The sequence below is a fragment of the Grammomys surdaster genome, unplaced genomic scaffold (genome assembly GCF_004785775.1).
Source record: "Grammomys surdaster isolate TR1022 unplaced genomic scaffold, NIH_TR_1.0 194, whole genome shotgun sequence".
In the NCBI taxonomy this organism is placed as follows: Eukaryota; Metazoa; Chordata; class Mammalia; order Rodentia; family Muridae; genus Grammomys; species Grammomys surdaster.
In genome coordinates, this window is record NW_021604639.1 from 11193072 (window position 1) to 11211313 (window position 18242).

Below are 18242 nucleotides of genomic sequence, written 5' to 3' on the forward strand. Positions count from 1 at the left end.
TTGGGCCTTGGGTCCCTATTGCAAAAAGAAACTAGATTTAACCTGGGTGAGAATGTTTCCTGCTGTTGGCAAGGTGCTGTATAGGAAATGCCTTGACTTCTGGTCTTCAGCTCTTCCTGATTCTGCCCAGATTAGATGCCTAGTTAATTAAATCCAAGCTTTTTTAAATCCCCAGTCATCCAAGAGGTTGTAGATTCAGAGTTGGAGAATTAATTTACCTCTCCCACTGTGAGTCAAGCATGATAGTTAGCAAAAACTACCATCTAATTGTCTCTAGGTGTGGCTTAGGCTGGAGGATGATTTTCGTCTAAGTACCCCTCTGTAATCTCTAATCTTCTAAGGCCTGAAGGTATTATTTTTAGTCTAAAGTAGACTAAAGTACAGAGAGTGTAATAGTTACCATCCTGTAGTCCACACTCAGACTAGAAAACAAAACACTAAGGGGAATCCTAAAGCTTCTCTCACTGCTTCCCTCGCGCTAGAAGAAACAGCTGGACTTATTCTTATTATCCTTTCACACTAGACAAAAGTATTCACACTTGAGAGACAAAGCAGAAAAAAAAAATTTAATAGAAAATCAACTTTTGTCTTCCTTAGATTCAAGCAGTTGCCGTCAGATGTTGAGACTTGGGATTGGTAACATTTCAAAATAGATTTGGAAACACAAGAAACCGAATCCAAACCCCCAAATGACCCTCTGATATCATGATAGCTTCCTGCCAGAAAGGACATTCAACACTGAAAACCTGACGGCAGGTTCTCAGAGTTTTCAACAAAAACTGAATGAAAGCTTTTCTCTAGCTCCTCTTTTGTTTTTATTTATTTTGAAACAGCCTCATGTGGCCCAAGCCCGCCTGAAAGTCACTATGTAGCCAGGGAGGACTCTGAATTTCTAATCCGCCTACGTCTGCTTCCCAAGCGTTGGGCTCATAGGCCTATGCCACCATACAGGATTTTGTACAATGCTGGGAATCAAAACCAGGCTTCTTATGTACTACACTAATCCTCCCTACCCCCGCCCACACACACACATCTGCAGCCCATCTTGTCTATTTATATTTAATTTTATCTTGCCACAGAAACTTTGCAATAATTTCCTCTTGGACCAGAGAGTAATCCCTCCTTTAGACCATCAGCCTGGGGCTGTTCCTGCCCCATTTCCCTACCTTATCTCCTCATCCTTCAACCACAGCTCCTGCCTGCCCCTCTGCCCATGCGCTTCCCTCCCATGCCCCAAAGCACAGTGAGGGGAGCCTGGAGTCCGCTTCTGTATCTCATACCCATTCCGCCCACCAAGCCGCCAGGTACCACCTCATTCCAGCCCCAGGCCTTCTCCTCCCCTTCAAATCAGGCCTCCACCCAGCAGGCTAGAAGGTATCCAAAGGGCCCAGATACCTGAAGATAGACTGGAAAGGAACAAGGTAGCTAGCTATGTGTAAGGACCAGAGAGACTGGAGTAACCACAGAGTAATCCCATCATGGAGAAATTAAAAAAAAAAAAAAGCCTCACAGACATGGCTGACTTCCCTTAGTGAACTTGACCCCTTCCTCCCTCTACTGAGCTCTGTGCTCAAGCTGGGACAAAGCAAACAGGCTCTGTCACTCACCACCACAGGTGTGTGCTCTCCGTAGGCATGTGCACTCCATAGGCAGGTGTGTCAGAATAGGGGTGAAGGGACTGGCTGGGCTGAAGCATTTTGCAATCGCTCTTCAGAAAAGCTGGCTCTGTCTCTCTCTCCTCACCCTAGATGAGAGTCACTGACTTGGCTGAGACAAGATAAGACCTTCGGATAACTTGAGCTTAAATTCTACAATTCTACTCCAAAGAAAGGAAGAGAGAGAGAGAAAGAGAGAGAGAGGGAGAGAGGGGGGGAGGGGAGGGAGGGAGGGAGGGAGGGAGGGAGGGAGGGAGGGGGAAAAATCTCATTTAATGAAGAAGGAAGCAGGAACCCCGGCTTGCTAAACAGCAAGACTCTTAATGTAGAGTTCAAAACCGGACAACAGTATCCTCACTCAAGTTCAAATAGTGACCTTGCTTGCCTTGAGTATGGATGGGCGGGGAGCGGGGTGGGGAGCAGGGGAAGCCCTGGCAGCACTCCATCATTCTCCTCCATCTTCTATCTGGAATGAACCCCTCAAGCTGAATCCTTGAAAAAAATATCAGAACCTTACAAGGCCAAGAGGGAGCCACAGTCTGAAGTCTCAGCAAACAGTGTTCTACCCTGTGGGGACATGAATGCCCTGCTTTGGAAACCCTGTATTGGTTTTTCTGCCTTCTGCATGTAACTGCCCTCACTTCCTCTAGACCATCTCCAACCCTTTGCCTATCCTATATGTTTTCTGGTCATGTCTCATCTGGCTTCACATCTGTGGGTTTTGTAAAGTGGATTCCATTCCTCTGGACTCATCTTTTTAAAATATCTCTAGGGATGATGCATTTCAGACACCAAATCCCTGCATACACAGACATACATACATAAATTCAGATACACACAGAGATACATGCATGTAGCTACATGTACACTTATACATACATACAGACATACATACATCCCTAAACCCATGTGGATGTACATGGATAATATAGACAAACATATACATACACACAGACAGGCTTATGCAAACAGACATAGACATGCACAGAGGCACAAATATACAGACAGTTCTCACCCTCCATTTTATTCAAGGTTAATTCACAACAGGCTGTGTGAGAAAGAGGCTGTCTTTTCTTGGTGGGGGTGTAGTTGGTCCTGCCCATCCCAGGCCAGGTACTAGTACCCAACAGCTCAAGCAGACCTTAAAGCTCAAAACAACTACTTCTTCAATCTGACCACCCCGACTACATACCAGTACTCACTTTTCCTCCTTGTGGGGAACGAAGGAAGACAAGAGGTAGGCGGAAGGCTTCTCCATTTCTATGAAAACAATTGCAGCTCCAAAGAATATTTATATGGAAGCCCTTGGGATTTTCCTCTGTAATTAAACACCAAGTACACAGAATTTCCATTCTTTTATTTAAACCATTATAAGAGCCCTGGGAGGTAGGAAGCACCCATTCCACAGCAAGAGGGAGAAAGACCAACCCAAGGAAACCATCCTCTGACAAGAGTCTCAGCAAGCACAGAGGAGACTAGTGACCAGCTCCAGATGGCACAGCATACAGATCCAATAAAGTCTTCCTCACTCATGAGGCAGTTTCCCATACACCAACACAACCAGCTTCTCTCTTTTTTTTAACCCCATCACAAAAGCAGAGCCCCACAAGAAGGCTCAAGTGCCTGTCAGAGTCAGGGAGATAGATGTTAGGTAGTTCTTGCACTCAGCAGCCTCACTTCTCAGTGTAGACGCGCACGAACTCCTCATAGTTCACCTTCCCATCTTGGTCCACGTCAGCCACACGGATCATGTCCTCCAGCTCCTCCTGGGAAAGCGACTCACTCATCTTGGACAGGCTTTGCTTGAGCTCCTCCACAGTGAGGTACCCATCACCATTCTGGTCAAGGACTTGGGACAGAGTCCGCAGCTTCCCCGTCCTGTACTTTTAGATACTTCTCTAAGAGCATCATGAATTCTTCAAAACTGACAGAACCATTGGCATCTTTGTCCAGTTGGGAGAAGAGCGCCTCCACTTCGTCCTCTGCTAGGTTCTTGCCCAGCTGCATCATTATAGCTCCAAGTTCCTGGACGTTGATATGGCCATCCTTATTCTCATCAAACCTATCAAAAGCTTTGTGGAACTCAGCCACCTGCTCCTTAGTAAACCCGTGAGACATCTCTGTACCTTACAAAGCTTCTGAGCTTCCTGTCAACTAGATGTCAACCTACTGCTCCTGGGGTTTCTGGTCCAGTGCTCAAGGCTGCTGCTGTGCTCTGAGGCTGTGGCTGTTGAAGGGCTGAGCTATAGGTAGCCTTGCCCTGGCATCGGAACCCCCTCCTTTTCTGTGATTGGAGCAGAGGGAGAAAGCTCCCCACCCTCTCCTTACCCTCAGGCATGATGCTCCTCCCAGGGAAGGACAGACCAGCTGCAGACAAGGAAAGAAGTAGTTTTAATGGAGGAGAAAATCTGTGGATAAGTTGCTAGGGAGTGGCCTGAAGGGCATAGGGCAGAGTCTGCCAGCCTCACCTAGCCTGGATAGCAGACCACCCCACTGCATGGACATCTGCCTAGACCCACTTACCCTGTGGCTGATTGTCACAGAGGCTTTGACCAAGCTGGTGGTTTCAAGAGTGCATTCCCCATTTCACAGAGACTCACTTGGGGAGAGACACAGGTGTTGAAGAAGCTGCCGGGGATCAGGATTGGCAGTCCTTAGTGGGGTTCAGATTAGTATCCCTCTCAGCTCTTGTCCTAAGGGTGAGAATGGTGGAAGAGGGAGAAGTACCAAGTCTTCCTGGATTTAGCTATAGCCTTGACTGTACTCACAGTCCTTGACAAAACAGAGGTTGGGGTTGTCTGTTTTTAGCACCCAGGAAGTAAGGATCTGGATATCATTCTGCTGCTGAGGCATTGTTTACAAATACAAACATGAAGTATGAAATCAGAGGTGAGAGGAAGGGCCTCTCATCTCTCCTAGTGAGTTCTACAATTCCACAGCTAAGTCCAGTGTTCTCCGGACTCTCTGGATCTCCACTGGAGATAAGAGATGCTCATTCCATACACAAGGAGGGGAAACAACTCAGGCTGGAGAGTCTTGCCTGGGTGGGTGTTGCTTCTGCCCTGGAAGGCAATGTGTGGCCAGCAAAGTTCAAGGACAGGACAGCCGTGGAAGGAACTTGAGCTCTTTGGGATCTCCTGTATCAGCCCTAAGCACATGAGTCTACCTGGGAGCCCCTACCCATGGCCTTCTGTGTATGGTCTGCATTCTGGAAGGAAACCCAACCCTGAACAACCTGGAGCAGGTTATTGGACTTACACAAACATACATACACACAGACAAGCTTATGCAAACAGTCATAGACATGCACAGAGACACAAATATAGAGACAGTTCTCACCCTCCATTTTATTCAAGGTTAACTCACAACAGGCTGTGTGAGAAAGAGGCTGTCTTTTCTTGGTGGGGGTGTAGTTGGTCCTGCCCATCCCAGGCCAGGTACTAGTACCCAACAGCTCAAGCAGACCTTAAAGCTCAAAACAACTACTTCTTCAATCTGACCACCCCGACTACATACCAGTACTCACTTTTCCTCCTTGTGGGGAACAAAGGAAGACAAGAGGTAGGCGGAAGGCTTCTCCATTTCTATGAAAATGATTGTAGCTCCAAAGAATATATTTTTTTTTTTGGAATCTCTTGGGATTTTCCTCTGTAATTAAACACCAAGTACACAGAATTTTCATTCTTTTTATTTAAACCATTATAAGAGCCCTGGGAGGTAGGAAGCACCCATTCCACAGCAAGAGGGAGAAAGACCAACCCAAGGAAACCATCCTCTGACAAGAGTCTCAGCAAGCACAGAGGAGACTAGTGACCAGCTCCAGGCGGTACAGCATCCAGATCCAATAAAGTCTTCCTCACTCGTGAGGTAGTTTCCCATACACCAAGAGAACCAGCTTCTCTCTTTTTTTTAACCCCATCACAAAAGCAGAGCCCCACAAGAAGGCTCAAGTGTCTGTCCGAGTCAGGGAGGTAGACGGTGAGGTGGAGCTTGCACTCAGCAGCCTCACTTCTCAGTATAGACACGCACAAACTCCTCATAGTTCACCTTCCCATCTTGGTCCACGTCAGCCACACGGATCATGTCCTCCAGCTCCTCCTGGGAAAGCGACTCACTCATCTTGGACAGGCTTTGCTTGAGCTCCTCCACAGTGATGTACCCATCACCATTCTGGTCAAGGACTTGGAAGAGAGCCCGCAGCTCCCCCGCCCTGTTCCCTTTTTTATACTTCTCCAAGGCCGTTAGGAATTCTTCAAAGCTGATGGTACCATCACCATCTTTGTCCAATTTGGAGATGAGCATCTTCAGTTCCTCCTCTGAGAGATTCTTGCCCAGCTGCTTCATTATAGCTCCAAGTTCCTGGACGTTGATATGGCCATCCTTATTCTCATCAAACCTATCAAAAGCTTTGTGGAACTCAGCCACCTGCTCCTTAGTAAACCCGTGAGACATCTCTGTACCTTACAAAGCTTCTGAGCTTCCTGTCAACTAGATGTCAACCTACTGCTCCTGGGGTTTCTGGTCCAGAGCTCAAGGCTGCTGCTGTGCTCTGAGGCTGTGGCTGTTGAAGGGCTGAGCTATAGGTAGCCTTGCCCTGGCATCGGAACCCCCTCCTTTTCTGTGATTGGAGCAGAGGGAGAAAGCTCCCCACCCTCTCCTTACCCTCAGGCATGATGCTCCTCCCAGGGAAGGACAGACCAGCTGCAGACAAGGAGTGAAGTAACTTTAATGGAGGAGAAAATCTGTGGATAAGTTGCTAGGGAGTGGCCTGGAGGGCATAGGGCAAAGTCTGCCAGCCTCACCTAGCCTGGATAGCAGACCACCCCACTGCATGGACATCTGCCTAGACCCACTTACCCTGTGGCTGATTGTCACAGAGGCTTTGACCAAGCTGGTGGTTTCAAGAGTGCATTCCCCATTTCACAGAGACTCACTTGGGAAGGGGCACAAGTGTCAAAGAAGCTGCTGAGGATCAGGATTGGCAGTCCTTAGTGGGGTTCAGATTAGTATCCCTCTCAGCTCTTGTCCTAAGGGTGAGGATGGTGTAAGGGGGGAAGTACCAAGTCTTCCTGGATTTAGCTATAGCCTTCACTGCACTCGCAGTCCTTGACAAGATAGGGATGGGGCTGTCTGTTTTTAGCACCAGGAAGTAAGGATCTGGGTATCATTCTGCTGCTGAGGCATTGTTTACAAAAACGAATGTGAAGTATGAAATCAGAGATGAGAAGAAGGCCTCTCATCTCTCCTAGTGAGCCCTACAATTCCACAGCTAAGTCCAGTGTTCTCCGGACTCTCTGGATCTCCACTGGAGATGAGAGATGCTCATTCCATACACAAGGAGGGGAAACAACTCAGGCTGGAGAGTCTTGCCTGGGTGGGTGTTGCTTCTGCCCTGGAAGGCAATGTGTGGTCAGCAAAGTTCAAGGACAGGACAGCCGTGGAAGGAACTTGAGCTCTTTGGGTTCTCCTGTATCAGCCCTAAGCACATGAGTCTACCTGGGAGCCCCTACCCATGGCCTTCTGTGTATGGTCTGCATTCTGGAAGGAAACCTAACCCTGAACAACCTGGAGCAGGTTGTTGGATTTACACCAAGACCTTACTCTTAAGATTTTCCAAAAGTGTGAACATCGCTTGTGAGTAGACATTGCCATGTAGTACCCAAGATGACTTTCAGGCAAGCCCCTTTTTGATCGCTAAATACTCTCCCTTCCTCTCCTTATCCAACCTTAGGAACAAACTTCTTTATTATCCTCCTGCGAAAACTTAACAAATTCCACCTGTTAAATGCATGTCTGAAGTGAGAAATATCCAGACACTCTGGCACTCCACCGCGACTCCCACCCTGTGTCCAGGGAACCTCAGATGTAGAGAGAGATGTAAAAAGAAAGGGTCCAGTTAGGGACTTCCTTTCAAAAAATATGGAGAAAAAAAAAAACAAAAATCTCTTGAAGAAGGATTGCTATCTCATCCCTGTGCTGGAAAAATACAGAGGCCTCAATAAATATTAAGCAACCAATTTCTCAATGGAGCTGACAACCAGTTCTGGGTGGAGAATGTCATTGCAACCTGGACAGCGGAGTAAGGAAGCATCTTGCTGGGTGAGAGACCCAGGAAAGGTGGGGCTTTTAATAACAAGCTTCAATCCAGCTGCTTTGTTGTTTTATTCAAGAATATTTGAAGATATCCATCTATATCTGAAATTTCCTTTTCTTCTCATCTAATTAGCAGAGCCTGTGACTAAAAACTAAATACATAATCATCGTTGTGCTATTATGTTCCTTTGGTTAAGTAATACTTCACACTCAGTGCTAGGAGATTTGCTGTTCCTAGTTCTGGATTGATTGCTGATCTGGCCAATTATGTCCCAATGTCTTCATCTGCAAGCAAGGATGATGCATCTACTGTATCTAAGGAGAATAATTAAGGCAAAGTAAAAAGTTCAGGTGAATAGATGTTACTGCTCTATGATAAACCTCATATTCAAGGATAAGCTAGTTTAGCTTTGGCAGAAGCCTCAAAGAATATCTTCTTGAATGGGGAGCTCATTCTGTTTCATTATCAATTCTTTCTTGTTTGAACAACAAAAAACACCGAAATTTTCATCTACTCCAAGGATATAGACAAATCATATCAGCCAAGTCTCCAAATGTCCAACCATCACATTTCTTCTTCTCCTTCTTCCTCTTCCTCTTCTTCTTCTTCTTCTTCTTCTTCTTCTTCTTCTTCTTCTCCTCCTCCTCCTCCTCCTTCTTTTTCATCTTTTCTTCTCCTTCTCCTTCTCCTTCTCCTTCTCCTTCTCCTTCTCCTTCCTTCTCCTCCTCCTCCTCCTCCTCTTCCTCCTCCTCCTCCTCCTCTTCCTCCTCCTCCTCCTCCTCCTTCTTCTTCTTCTTCTTCTTCATCTCCTCCCTCCTCCTCCTCCTAACCCGTCTTCTTCTCAAGACAGGGTTTTTTTTTTTGTGTAGCCCAGTTGTCCTGGAACTCACTTTGTAGACAAAGCTGGCCTCAAACTCAGAGATTCACCTGTCTGTACTTCCTCTGCCCCTGCCCTGTCCCTGCCCCTGCCCCTGTCCTCGCCCATAGCCCTGCCCCTAACCCTGTCTCTACCCCTGCCTCTGCATCCAAAGTCCTGGGATTAAAAACTCTGGCATCAATGGGAGGGGTGGCCCTTGATCCTGTGGAGGCTTGATGCCCCAGCATAGAAGGATGCTAGAGGGGTGAAGTGGAAGTAAGTGGTTGGGTGAGCAGGGGGGCACCCTCTTAGAGGCAAAGGGGACAGGAAATGGGATAGGGGGGTATGTGGATGGGAGACATGGAGGGGCACAACATTTGAAATGTAAATAAATAAAATAACTAATAAAAAAGTTTTAAAAAGGTAAATTTGACTTAAGTAAAAATAAACAACAACAAAGCAAAACAACAACAAAAACATGCACCTCTATCACCGGGCTAACCAATGCCATTTCATGTAAATATCTACAAAGCTGAAAATATGGTTCTGTAGTCAAAGTGCCTTTCATTCAAGGACAGGATCCTTGTAAAAAGCCAGGTACATGTTTACAGTCCCATCACTGGAGAGGTAGAGATAAGAGAATCATTAGAGCTTGTCGGACAGCTAGTCTAGCCAAATCCATGATTACCAGGGTCCCCAAGAGACCCTCAAACAGGAAGACAATAGAGGAAGCAATGGAAGAAGACACCTGGCATCAACCTCTGGACTCCACATGAATGAGTACACATGTGCGTACACATGCGCGTGTGTGTGTGCGCACACACACACACACACACACAACATACACAGAAAGAAGAATTGAGGGAGGGATACAGGAACAAATCGAGCTGGACTGGGGATGAAGGAAGCTCAGTGGTAGAGTGCCTGCCTAGCCTGCACAAAGACCCAACTTCCACCCCCTAGTACCACCAAAAAAAAAAAATGTTTTTTAACCAAGTGCTGCCATAGTGAAGAAAGGCAATCATGTGATACTCATCTTCCATCTTCTAGATGAAGAAATGGAATATTTAGCAGGAAAGCCCTATGACTCCCCAGGAGTCATACGAAAGGATTCTCCCTCCTCCCTCTGCAGTGTGGGTTCTGCTTCCTCTCATAGGCCATGCTTTGCCATGTATAAATACTGAAATGGCTTCTTTCTTCCTTCCCACACAGTCTCCTGACTCAGTGTTAACTGTATGGCTTACCTTCCCAGGACAGAAGTCGTCAGTGACAGCCATGCCGCAGGAACCTCATCGAGTCACACCTGAGGTTAAGAAAGAGAACAGTGTGTCATTGACACCCAAACCCACTTCTACAAAGGCCCTTCCTCATTAGCTGGTTTAACACACCAACCTGGCTCTGTGGTGTGAATTTTTATGGGAAGGAGAAGAGATACCTTGGTTTCGTGACTGCCTGTAGCTGAGATACCTGCATCTCACATGAGGCTCCTGTTTGATAAAGAGACAGTGGAAACTGTTCATTCATGAGTAGCTGAGGGCTACTGAGGGCTACGGTGCTTGCTTCTTGATGCACAGCTGGGGGACACGTGAGAAGGAAACTCAGGCAGCTCAGCAAGAGAAGGGAAGATAGCAGCAGATCTGTGCCAGGCAAGGTGGCTGGCCGGGAGCTGGTGAGTGACACGTGGCAGGGGTTAAGAGATCGAGAGAACCAAAGCTGAGCAGGTGAGGTTTTCTGATAAGGAGCTTCTGGAACCAAGTGAGGAAGGAGAGAGTCAGTGGTTAGCAGAAGAGACTGCGCAGGGGTAAGGCAGGCTGTGCCTTTGGGCTGGGTATTGGAGGTGGACTGTGGCCTAGGCTGTATGCTCCCTCATGACTACTCAGCCTATCTCTTCCAGAAGATGTGGACTCTTCCAAGTGAGAATGACTATGGCCCTGGATAAGATGGAACCCCTTCATTAAGGCTGACTAAAGATCTCTGCAGATAGCAAAGTAGAGATGAAAACTTCCTTGAATCTGCTAGGCCAGTTCCTGAAAGCAGGAAGAAAACATGACCACAGTGGCCATAGGGCAGTCTTTTGCAAAGATCCCATGTAAGTGTATCTGTGCACGGGCACGTGTTTCTGTGCTCACGTGTCTGAGCGCAGACTAGCAGTATGCACACGAGTTTGTTTATGTGTGCATGTGCATCTATATATGTGTATGTGTGGTTATGCATCCTGGTTAGTCTTGGAATTTTTTTTTAGTTGTTGTTGTTGTCGTCAACTTAACACAAGCTAGGATTATCTGGGAAGAGGAACCTCAGTTAAGAAAATGCCTCCATCAGATTGAACCACACACAAATCTGTGTGGGGCCGTTCATTGATTTAATGATTGATATTAAAGGGCCCAGCACACTTGGGACAATGTTACTCCTAGGCATGTGGTCCTAAAAACAAACTGAGCAAGCCACCCGGAGCAAGCTAGGAAGCAGCTTTCATCAGTGATCTCTGCTTCAGCTCCTGCCTTGAGTTCTGCCCTGACATCGCTCCAAAATGGACTCTAAACCATAAGCTGAAATAAATGTTTTTCTTCCCAAGTTGCTTTTGGTCACAGTCTTTATAATGGCATCAGGAAACAAACCAGAGCTATGTATGGGATGTACTCCCATGCGTGCCTTGTATACTTGTGTATGTGAGTTTGTATCTGTATGTATGATTGTGTATACAGGTGTTGGGAGAAGGTGTATGAATCACTCTACTCCGGCCCAGATGTTCAAGACAAATGGTTAAAATCGACTCCTGCATTCACAGGTCTCTATCCTAGGAGCAGAACCAGAAAACACCCAGTACTTCCATGATTGTTTGGCTTCTGTGAGAAACACTCTTGCAAACACTCCAAGAAACCAGTTTAACAGGTTGGGAAACACAGACCATGCCGTGGCCTCCTCTGTATCCTGTGACTCGAAGAGACCTGATTTCACCCTCCTCACACCTGGGCTTCCATGGCATAGGAACAACAAACTCTTCTCCAGGAGTTCGGGTGGAGTCACCTCATCTCTTTGGGACGTGATCTATGGGAGAGAACTGGGCACAGCTTCGACGCTCAATCCCAGGTTTCTTAAGCACCAATTTCACGGACCTGAAGGACGGTGCTGCCTGCCTCATTCTTAGCGTCTTCACAGTCCTGCTATGTCTGTGATGAAAGAATTGGACAGATGACAGGAAATGATCTCCAGGTGAAGACTCAGAAGTTGAAATCCCTGCTGCACTGTTGGTCACTGTCCAACCACCAGGGCAATTTTTGAACTACAACAGTGTGTCACCCCAGAGTCCCCTGGGAAGAGGGCTGAGGCCCTGCTCTCACGGAGCTTAAACCTAGGGTTCTGAGGTGAGGCTGGTAAGGGCTGCTATTTATGCAGCGCTTGAGGTTTGTCTGGACTTGTTAGTTGGCAAGAGCAGTTCTTCCCGCTCTTACCCGGCATTGACTTACCTGGGAACTTGGCAGGACACACATTGCTTTGCGTCCCAAACTCAGGGCCCACGTATTCAGTCCCCTCTCACAAACACAGCCCCTTGCCCTCCGGGACTTTCTGTGAGACATATTTGGAGACATTTAAAATATATATATTTATTTGACAGTTCATCAATATAATTTTACTTATGTATTTTGACACAGGATCCTGTGCACTCAGACGGGCCTCAGACTCACTGAAATGGCACTGAATCTCTCATTCCCCTGCCTCCGAGTTCTGAATGTTAGTTGTGGGTCTGCACTACCACATGTCATGTGTTCAGTGCTGGCAGCGGAACTCAAAGATCTATGACTGCTAGGCTCTCTCAGCTGAGTCACACACTCAGCCTCCAAGTGAAGGGTTTTTCCAAATAACTCAAGTATTGTGTCTAATCATACAGATCAGTGTTTCTCAGCCTGTGGGTCATGACACCTTTGGGGGGTCACATATCAGATATTCACATTACGACTCATAACAGTAGCATGATTATAGTTATGAAGTAGCAATGAAAATAATTTTGCGGCTGGGGGTCACCACAACATGAGGAATGGCATGAAAGGGCCGCAGCATTAGGAAGGCTGAGAACCATTGCTCTAGATTAACTCTTCCTGAAGCGGATCATATGCTTCATTCCTTGTCATTTAAAAAGACTCCGGTGGTTTAGTACCCAGGAGCTAAAGCCATGCTCAGTTATGCCATACCATAGCACTGGACACAGGCTTCTGTGGGGTCTATCTGCCACACCTGGGGCATTCCTATCTGCTGTCATTTTTTTTCCAGGTGATTGTTGTCACCTCCTGTCAACAGGGTAACTAGCCGTCCCTCTTCGTGGTCTTCTCCTAGTGAGCCTTGTGTTCTTGTTGGTTCATAGTTCTTAGTTGTAGAACTCAAAGCATAACCCAAAGTTCTAGGTAAAGACTCTGGAAAGCAGACACTTCTGTCTAAAAGCAGACCATGGATTCTGGATCGTGTTTGGAAACATGGAGATTACCATGAGTCAGTAAGCACACTGGATGAAAATGGGGATGCCCACAGCACGTTGGCTGCTGTGACACAGATACAGAAGTCCTTTGGGAAAGTTTGCATCTAGATAAACACCGGAAGTCAAGTGTAAGCAGGTATAGACTTAAGTCACTGGGAACCTGGAAGTCATAAAAGAAGAGGTTAACCCATCTGACCCTACATAACTGGCTCATCCCACCTGCAGCACCTATGATCAAGATTTCAAACAACTGAAGAGATAAACTATTTCCTTATAATTTTTTATTCTTGTGAATTTCTTATATATCCACAATGAAATATGATCAATATGATGATATTCATCATCCCTATTTCCTTCCTTCCAGTTCTCAATTATCCTCCCCAGTTTGTGTGTGTGTGTGTGTGTGTGTGTGTGTGTATGAGAGAGAGAGAGAGAGAGAGAGAGAGAGAGAGAGAGAGAGAGAGAGAGAGAATGCAAATGCTAAAATACTGAGTGCCCCCCCAAAAGAAGACAGAACAATTTCTATCCTGGTGTCATCCCTGTTACTGTGACAAATTTCCTGACCTAAGGGCAACTGAAAGGAACAAAGGGTCTATGGAACTTACAGTTTCAGGTCACAGCCCATCAACAGGGGGAATTCCAGGCAGGAACTTGAAGGCAGGTTTGTTTGCTCGTCAACACAACATTACCTCTGACAAGGGATTCACTCACAACCAGACACATACAGCTTTCCTCAGAGAGAATAAAGGCTGGGAAAGGAGAGTAGGAGGTATCCAAGAAGCTAAACTACATCTACTGCCACAAGACTGGGTACAGAGAAAGATACATATTTATTGTTTGTTTGGTATATATTTACATGTGTACGTGAATGCATATGTGTATGTTCGGGGTGCATGTGCACATATGTACGCATGTAGAGGCCAGAGAAAAACCTTAGGTGTCATTCCTCAGGATCCATCATACCTTGTTGTTTGAGATAGGCCTCTTGGTAGCCTGGGGTAGCCTAGTTGTAAATTTGGTGAGGCCGGCTAGCAGTCCCTCCCAAGAATCAGGCTGTCTCCATCTCCTTAGTTCTGGGATTACAAGTATGTCCGACCAGCTCTGGGTCAAAAACAAAAACAAAAAATAAACTCAGGTCCTCGTGCTTGTATATCAGGCAGTTTAACTATGAATCCATTTCCCAACCCTTCAAGAAAGACTCCTGACCAGGAGTCAGAGTAATTTGATTATGATTTGACCTCATGGCTTACGACTTTGGGGCCTTTGGAGAGATGACAGTTCTTGGAGCCTTAGTTAATAGCAACTGAAAAAGAGGTCAATAATCTCCAGCATTTATGAATTATGGGGCCATTAGGGGAAAAATGAATTGAAAAACTACCACGGATACCCTATGTAGTCGTAACCATGCCCCCATCTCCTTCTTCTTCTGACCACATGGCCATGTTCCTTCTTGTTTTCCTGAGCCAGTACCAAACCTTAGGCTCCTTCTCTCTTTGCACTGTCCAAGATAGAAACAAGGATAAAGCAGTGATCAATCAAGCCTCTGATGCACCATTCCTTCATTCCATGGTCAACTCCCAGTACTTCCTAGCAACTGTTGAGAGGAAGATCTAAGGAGGTTTGATCTAAAGGTGAAATCACCGTTTCACCATTGTACCATGAATTATAACTACCTTCTTCCCCTCTGTGCCCTCTCCTCCCAGTATCCCTTCCCCACCCATGAAACTAAACCCTACTTCTTCCTCCAAGCCTTTGCCAGGTCGTTTGCTCTGCCTCATTTAGTGTCTAAGCATCCATATACAGACTAAGTTTGAGGTTAGCAGCTGAATTGAGCAACACACAGTAGGGGCTCAATTCATGTGTGAAGAACACCAGGAAGGTATCCTTGACAGATGGGCATTAACTTTTCAATCCTGTTAATGTACTTAGGGCTGACCTTGTCATGGATGATGCTTTGGAGAGTCAAGTCAATTGACTAAGTAACCTAACCAGACTCAAAGCAGAGCTGTCCTTTTGCCAAAAGCCATCCCTAAGCCTAGCAGAGGCTGGGTACACCCAAACTTGGTGGAACTGAGCCTGGGGTTCTAGGCATAGCAAGAAAAACACATGCAGAAAATGGGGCTCTTGTTTACAGCTAGGGATTCCCAGTCCATGTCAGTGGTGTGTAGGGAGCCCCAGCTTTCCTTTACTCATTGCAATGGCTGGGTTGAAGGGGAGGAATCTGCCTTTTGAGTATAGTCCCTCACTTCACAAGGACATGTGCCTAAAGTTGCCCTTAAATGATCCTTCCTTTAGATTCAGGGTGGTGATCACTATTAGCCCCATTTCAAAGACTGAGAAATCAAGAAGCAGAGAGGTAAAAACCCACTCCTCAGTGAGGAAAGCATAATTTGAATATGTATAATGTAAACTTAACATTTGTCACATGCCTACCTCCCCATTGGGTATGCTAACTTTCTCGTGCTCATGGCTCTATACTACTCAGATATTGGAAAGTTCTCTGGACTCCCACCCCATCTTATCCCAACATTGATAGCCATTGCTGTGGGCTTCTTTAGTGTTCTACTTCAGAAGAGTATACTCACTTGCACATTTCCCCTAGATCTTTTAGATTTTCCCCAGGGTTAGATAGCTGTACTGATTAGTTTTTAGTCAGGTTTACACAAACTAGAGTTACCTGGAAAGAGGGAACCTTAACTGAGGAATTGCTGCCATCAGATTGGGAATTACACCATCAGATTGTTCTGTGATCATGTCTACAGGGCAGTTTCTTGATTAATGATTGATGTGGGAAAGCCCAGCCCACTGTGAGTAGTGCCACCCCTGGGATAGCGGTCGTGGGTTGTAGAAGAAATCAGGCTGACCATACCATGAAGAAACAAGCTAATAAGAAGCATCCCTCTGTTTTCTCTGCTTTAATTTCTGCCCTGGTTGACCTTGACACTAGACTTTAACCTGTAAGCCAAATAAAACTTTCCTCTTAAAGATGTGTTTATAGTGGTTTGAATAGGAATGGCCCCCATAGACTCATGCGTCTGAATGCTTGGCCCATAAGACTATTGGCACTATTAGGAGGTGTGGCCTTGTTGGAGAATGTGTGTCACTGTGGGGTCAGCCTTTGAGGTCTCTGCTCAAGCTATGCCCAATGTGGCACACAGTCTTCCATTGTTGCCTATGGATCAAGATGTAGAACTCTCAGCTCCTTCATCACCATGTCTGCCTGCATGCTTCTGTGCTTTCCATGATAATAATGGACTGGCCTCTGACACTGCAAGCTGGCTCCAACTAAATGCAATTTCCTCTATAAGAGTTGCCCTGGTCACGGTGTCTCTTCACAGCAATAAAACCCTAAGACAATGTTTTTGGTAAGTGTTTTATCAAGGCAACAGAAACCAAAGTAGAACAATCATAAACAATATGCCACATGCTTGCCAATCTTTACCCACAACTATAATTTACCAAGATGCTCTGTATCACTTTCTAACAAACCCATTGTCATTTGTTGGAAAAATGGCTCTGCTCCATAGTTAAAAGTGCCTGCTCTCTAGAAGATTCCAGATCTTTCTCAGCATGATATCAGGCTACTCACAGCCTCCTGTGACTCCAGCTCTAAGGGATCCAGAATCTTCTTCTGGCTTCTGTGGGCACCTACACACACACATACACACACACACACACACACACACACACACACACACACACACACACACACAAATGTCCTTTGTCACCACTTCATCTGTTTAGTACTTCCTCTCCACCCCTTCCCCACCATCTTCTACTCTACCTTCTCCTATTAACTAGTTAACATTTTCGAGATTGTCCCCATATCTGCTGCCCTGAGATCTGAACTTCATTGACAAGGTTGGTCACAGCTCCTTTTTTCCACATCATAAAACTTCCAAACCTCTTGCTGTGAATCCTTGGTGGCCTCCCCTGTGACCCCACAGTTCTGCCCAGCCTCCCCTGTTACCCCGAAGTTCTACCCGGCTAGCTACAATCAGAGTTCTTGCTCCTTCCTGCTTCCTTCTTTGGGGCAGTGACTCTGGCCTGCCCTGGAGCTTCAGGTCAACTTTAACTAGCTTGTGATAAATAAGTGATAGTGATATTTCACACCAGCTGCAGAACAACCCTGTGGCTCACGTAAACACACTAGGGAGTATCCATGCCATCCCATGTTTGGGGTATCTGGAAATCACTGGAGCCTGTGTTCCAGAGTATGAGCTGCTACCAGCTTTATTCTTTACCTAAATATCCTCTCCAGCCTAGCAACACCTCATTGACTGAACTGGGCGGGGCTGCACTGACGTCACTGCTGCCCCATTTACCTGAAAGAGAGGTGAAAAACCCACCTCAGTCTCTGTGTTCCAGCTTCTGTGCTCAGGGCTTTATCATGAGCCCATTGTGTCCTCCTTATTTATCCTTGTTTTACAAGGACGCTATTGAGGCTTACTGATGTCACAAAACTAGTTTGTGGTAACCTGGGAAACTGAATCCAGTCTCTTGTGCATGGCAGCAACACCTATTCATCCTATAACCTCAACTTCCTTCCTAACCTACTGAAGACTGACAAGACAGACACCCCTGGAAACTTGATAAGACTTGGCATCAAACTTTCCTTGCCCTGGCACACAGTGGACACTGTCCCTTGGTCACAGGCACCTCCATAGCTCTAATCAGGGGCTTAGCCTGAATCAGAAACTTGTAGGATGTGGTTGCAAAGTGGTGATGAAAAGCTAGGATGGAGACTCGGCCATGTGGTCTCAGCTTTGCCTCCCAACTGTTACGTGCATGGCTTTGGCAATGCACTTAATGTTTTAGAGCATTTCGTAGTTTAAATTCAAAGAGCTGGTAAGTACAGTTGGTAGATAAATGGTTCTCAATACATCTCAGTCTTTGGAGGCATTACCATCAAGAACTTTATCATTAGCTTTAGTCCCAGCACTGGGAGGCAAAGGCAGGCATATATCTCTGTGAGTCTGAGGCCAGCCTGGACTACATAGTGAGTTTCAGGCCTACCAGTATTACATAGTATGAGCTTGTCTCCTAAGATAAATTTTTTTGAGCAATAAAAACTTTATCATTTGTAAGATCACTTCACCATCAGCTGCCACCAGTCTCAATGTACACAATCTAGAACGTTATATGAGAAGCTGCCATGGATTCTTG

General features: G+C 46.1%; 1 protein-coding gene and 1 pseudogene across 1 annotated transcript; both read right to left on the minus strand.

Moving 5' to 3' along the window:
• Positions 1 to 3328: 3328 nt before the first annotated feature.
• LOC114623173 lies at positions 3329 to 3773 on the minus strand (annotated as a pseudogene).
• A 1554-nt stretch (positions 3774 to 5327) lies between these two features.
• Positions 5328 to 6240, minus strand: LOC114623126 (calmodulin-4-like). The gene has a single exon (XM_028769798.1). It carries the CDS (start codon positions 6105 to 6107, stop codon positions 5661 to 5663), a length of 447 nt encoding a protein of 148 aa, XP_028625631.1. The 5' UTR covers positions 6108 to 6240; the 3' UTR covers positions 5328 to 5660.
• Between the last annotated feature and the right edge of the window lie 12002 nt (positions 6241 to 18242).

Coding starts and splice junctions, on each gene's coding strand:
- LOC114623126 (XM_028769798.1), bottom strand. CDS start 6,107: ATGTCTCACGGGTTTACTAAGGAGCAGGTGGCTGAGTTCCACAAAGCT.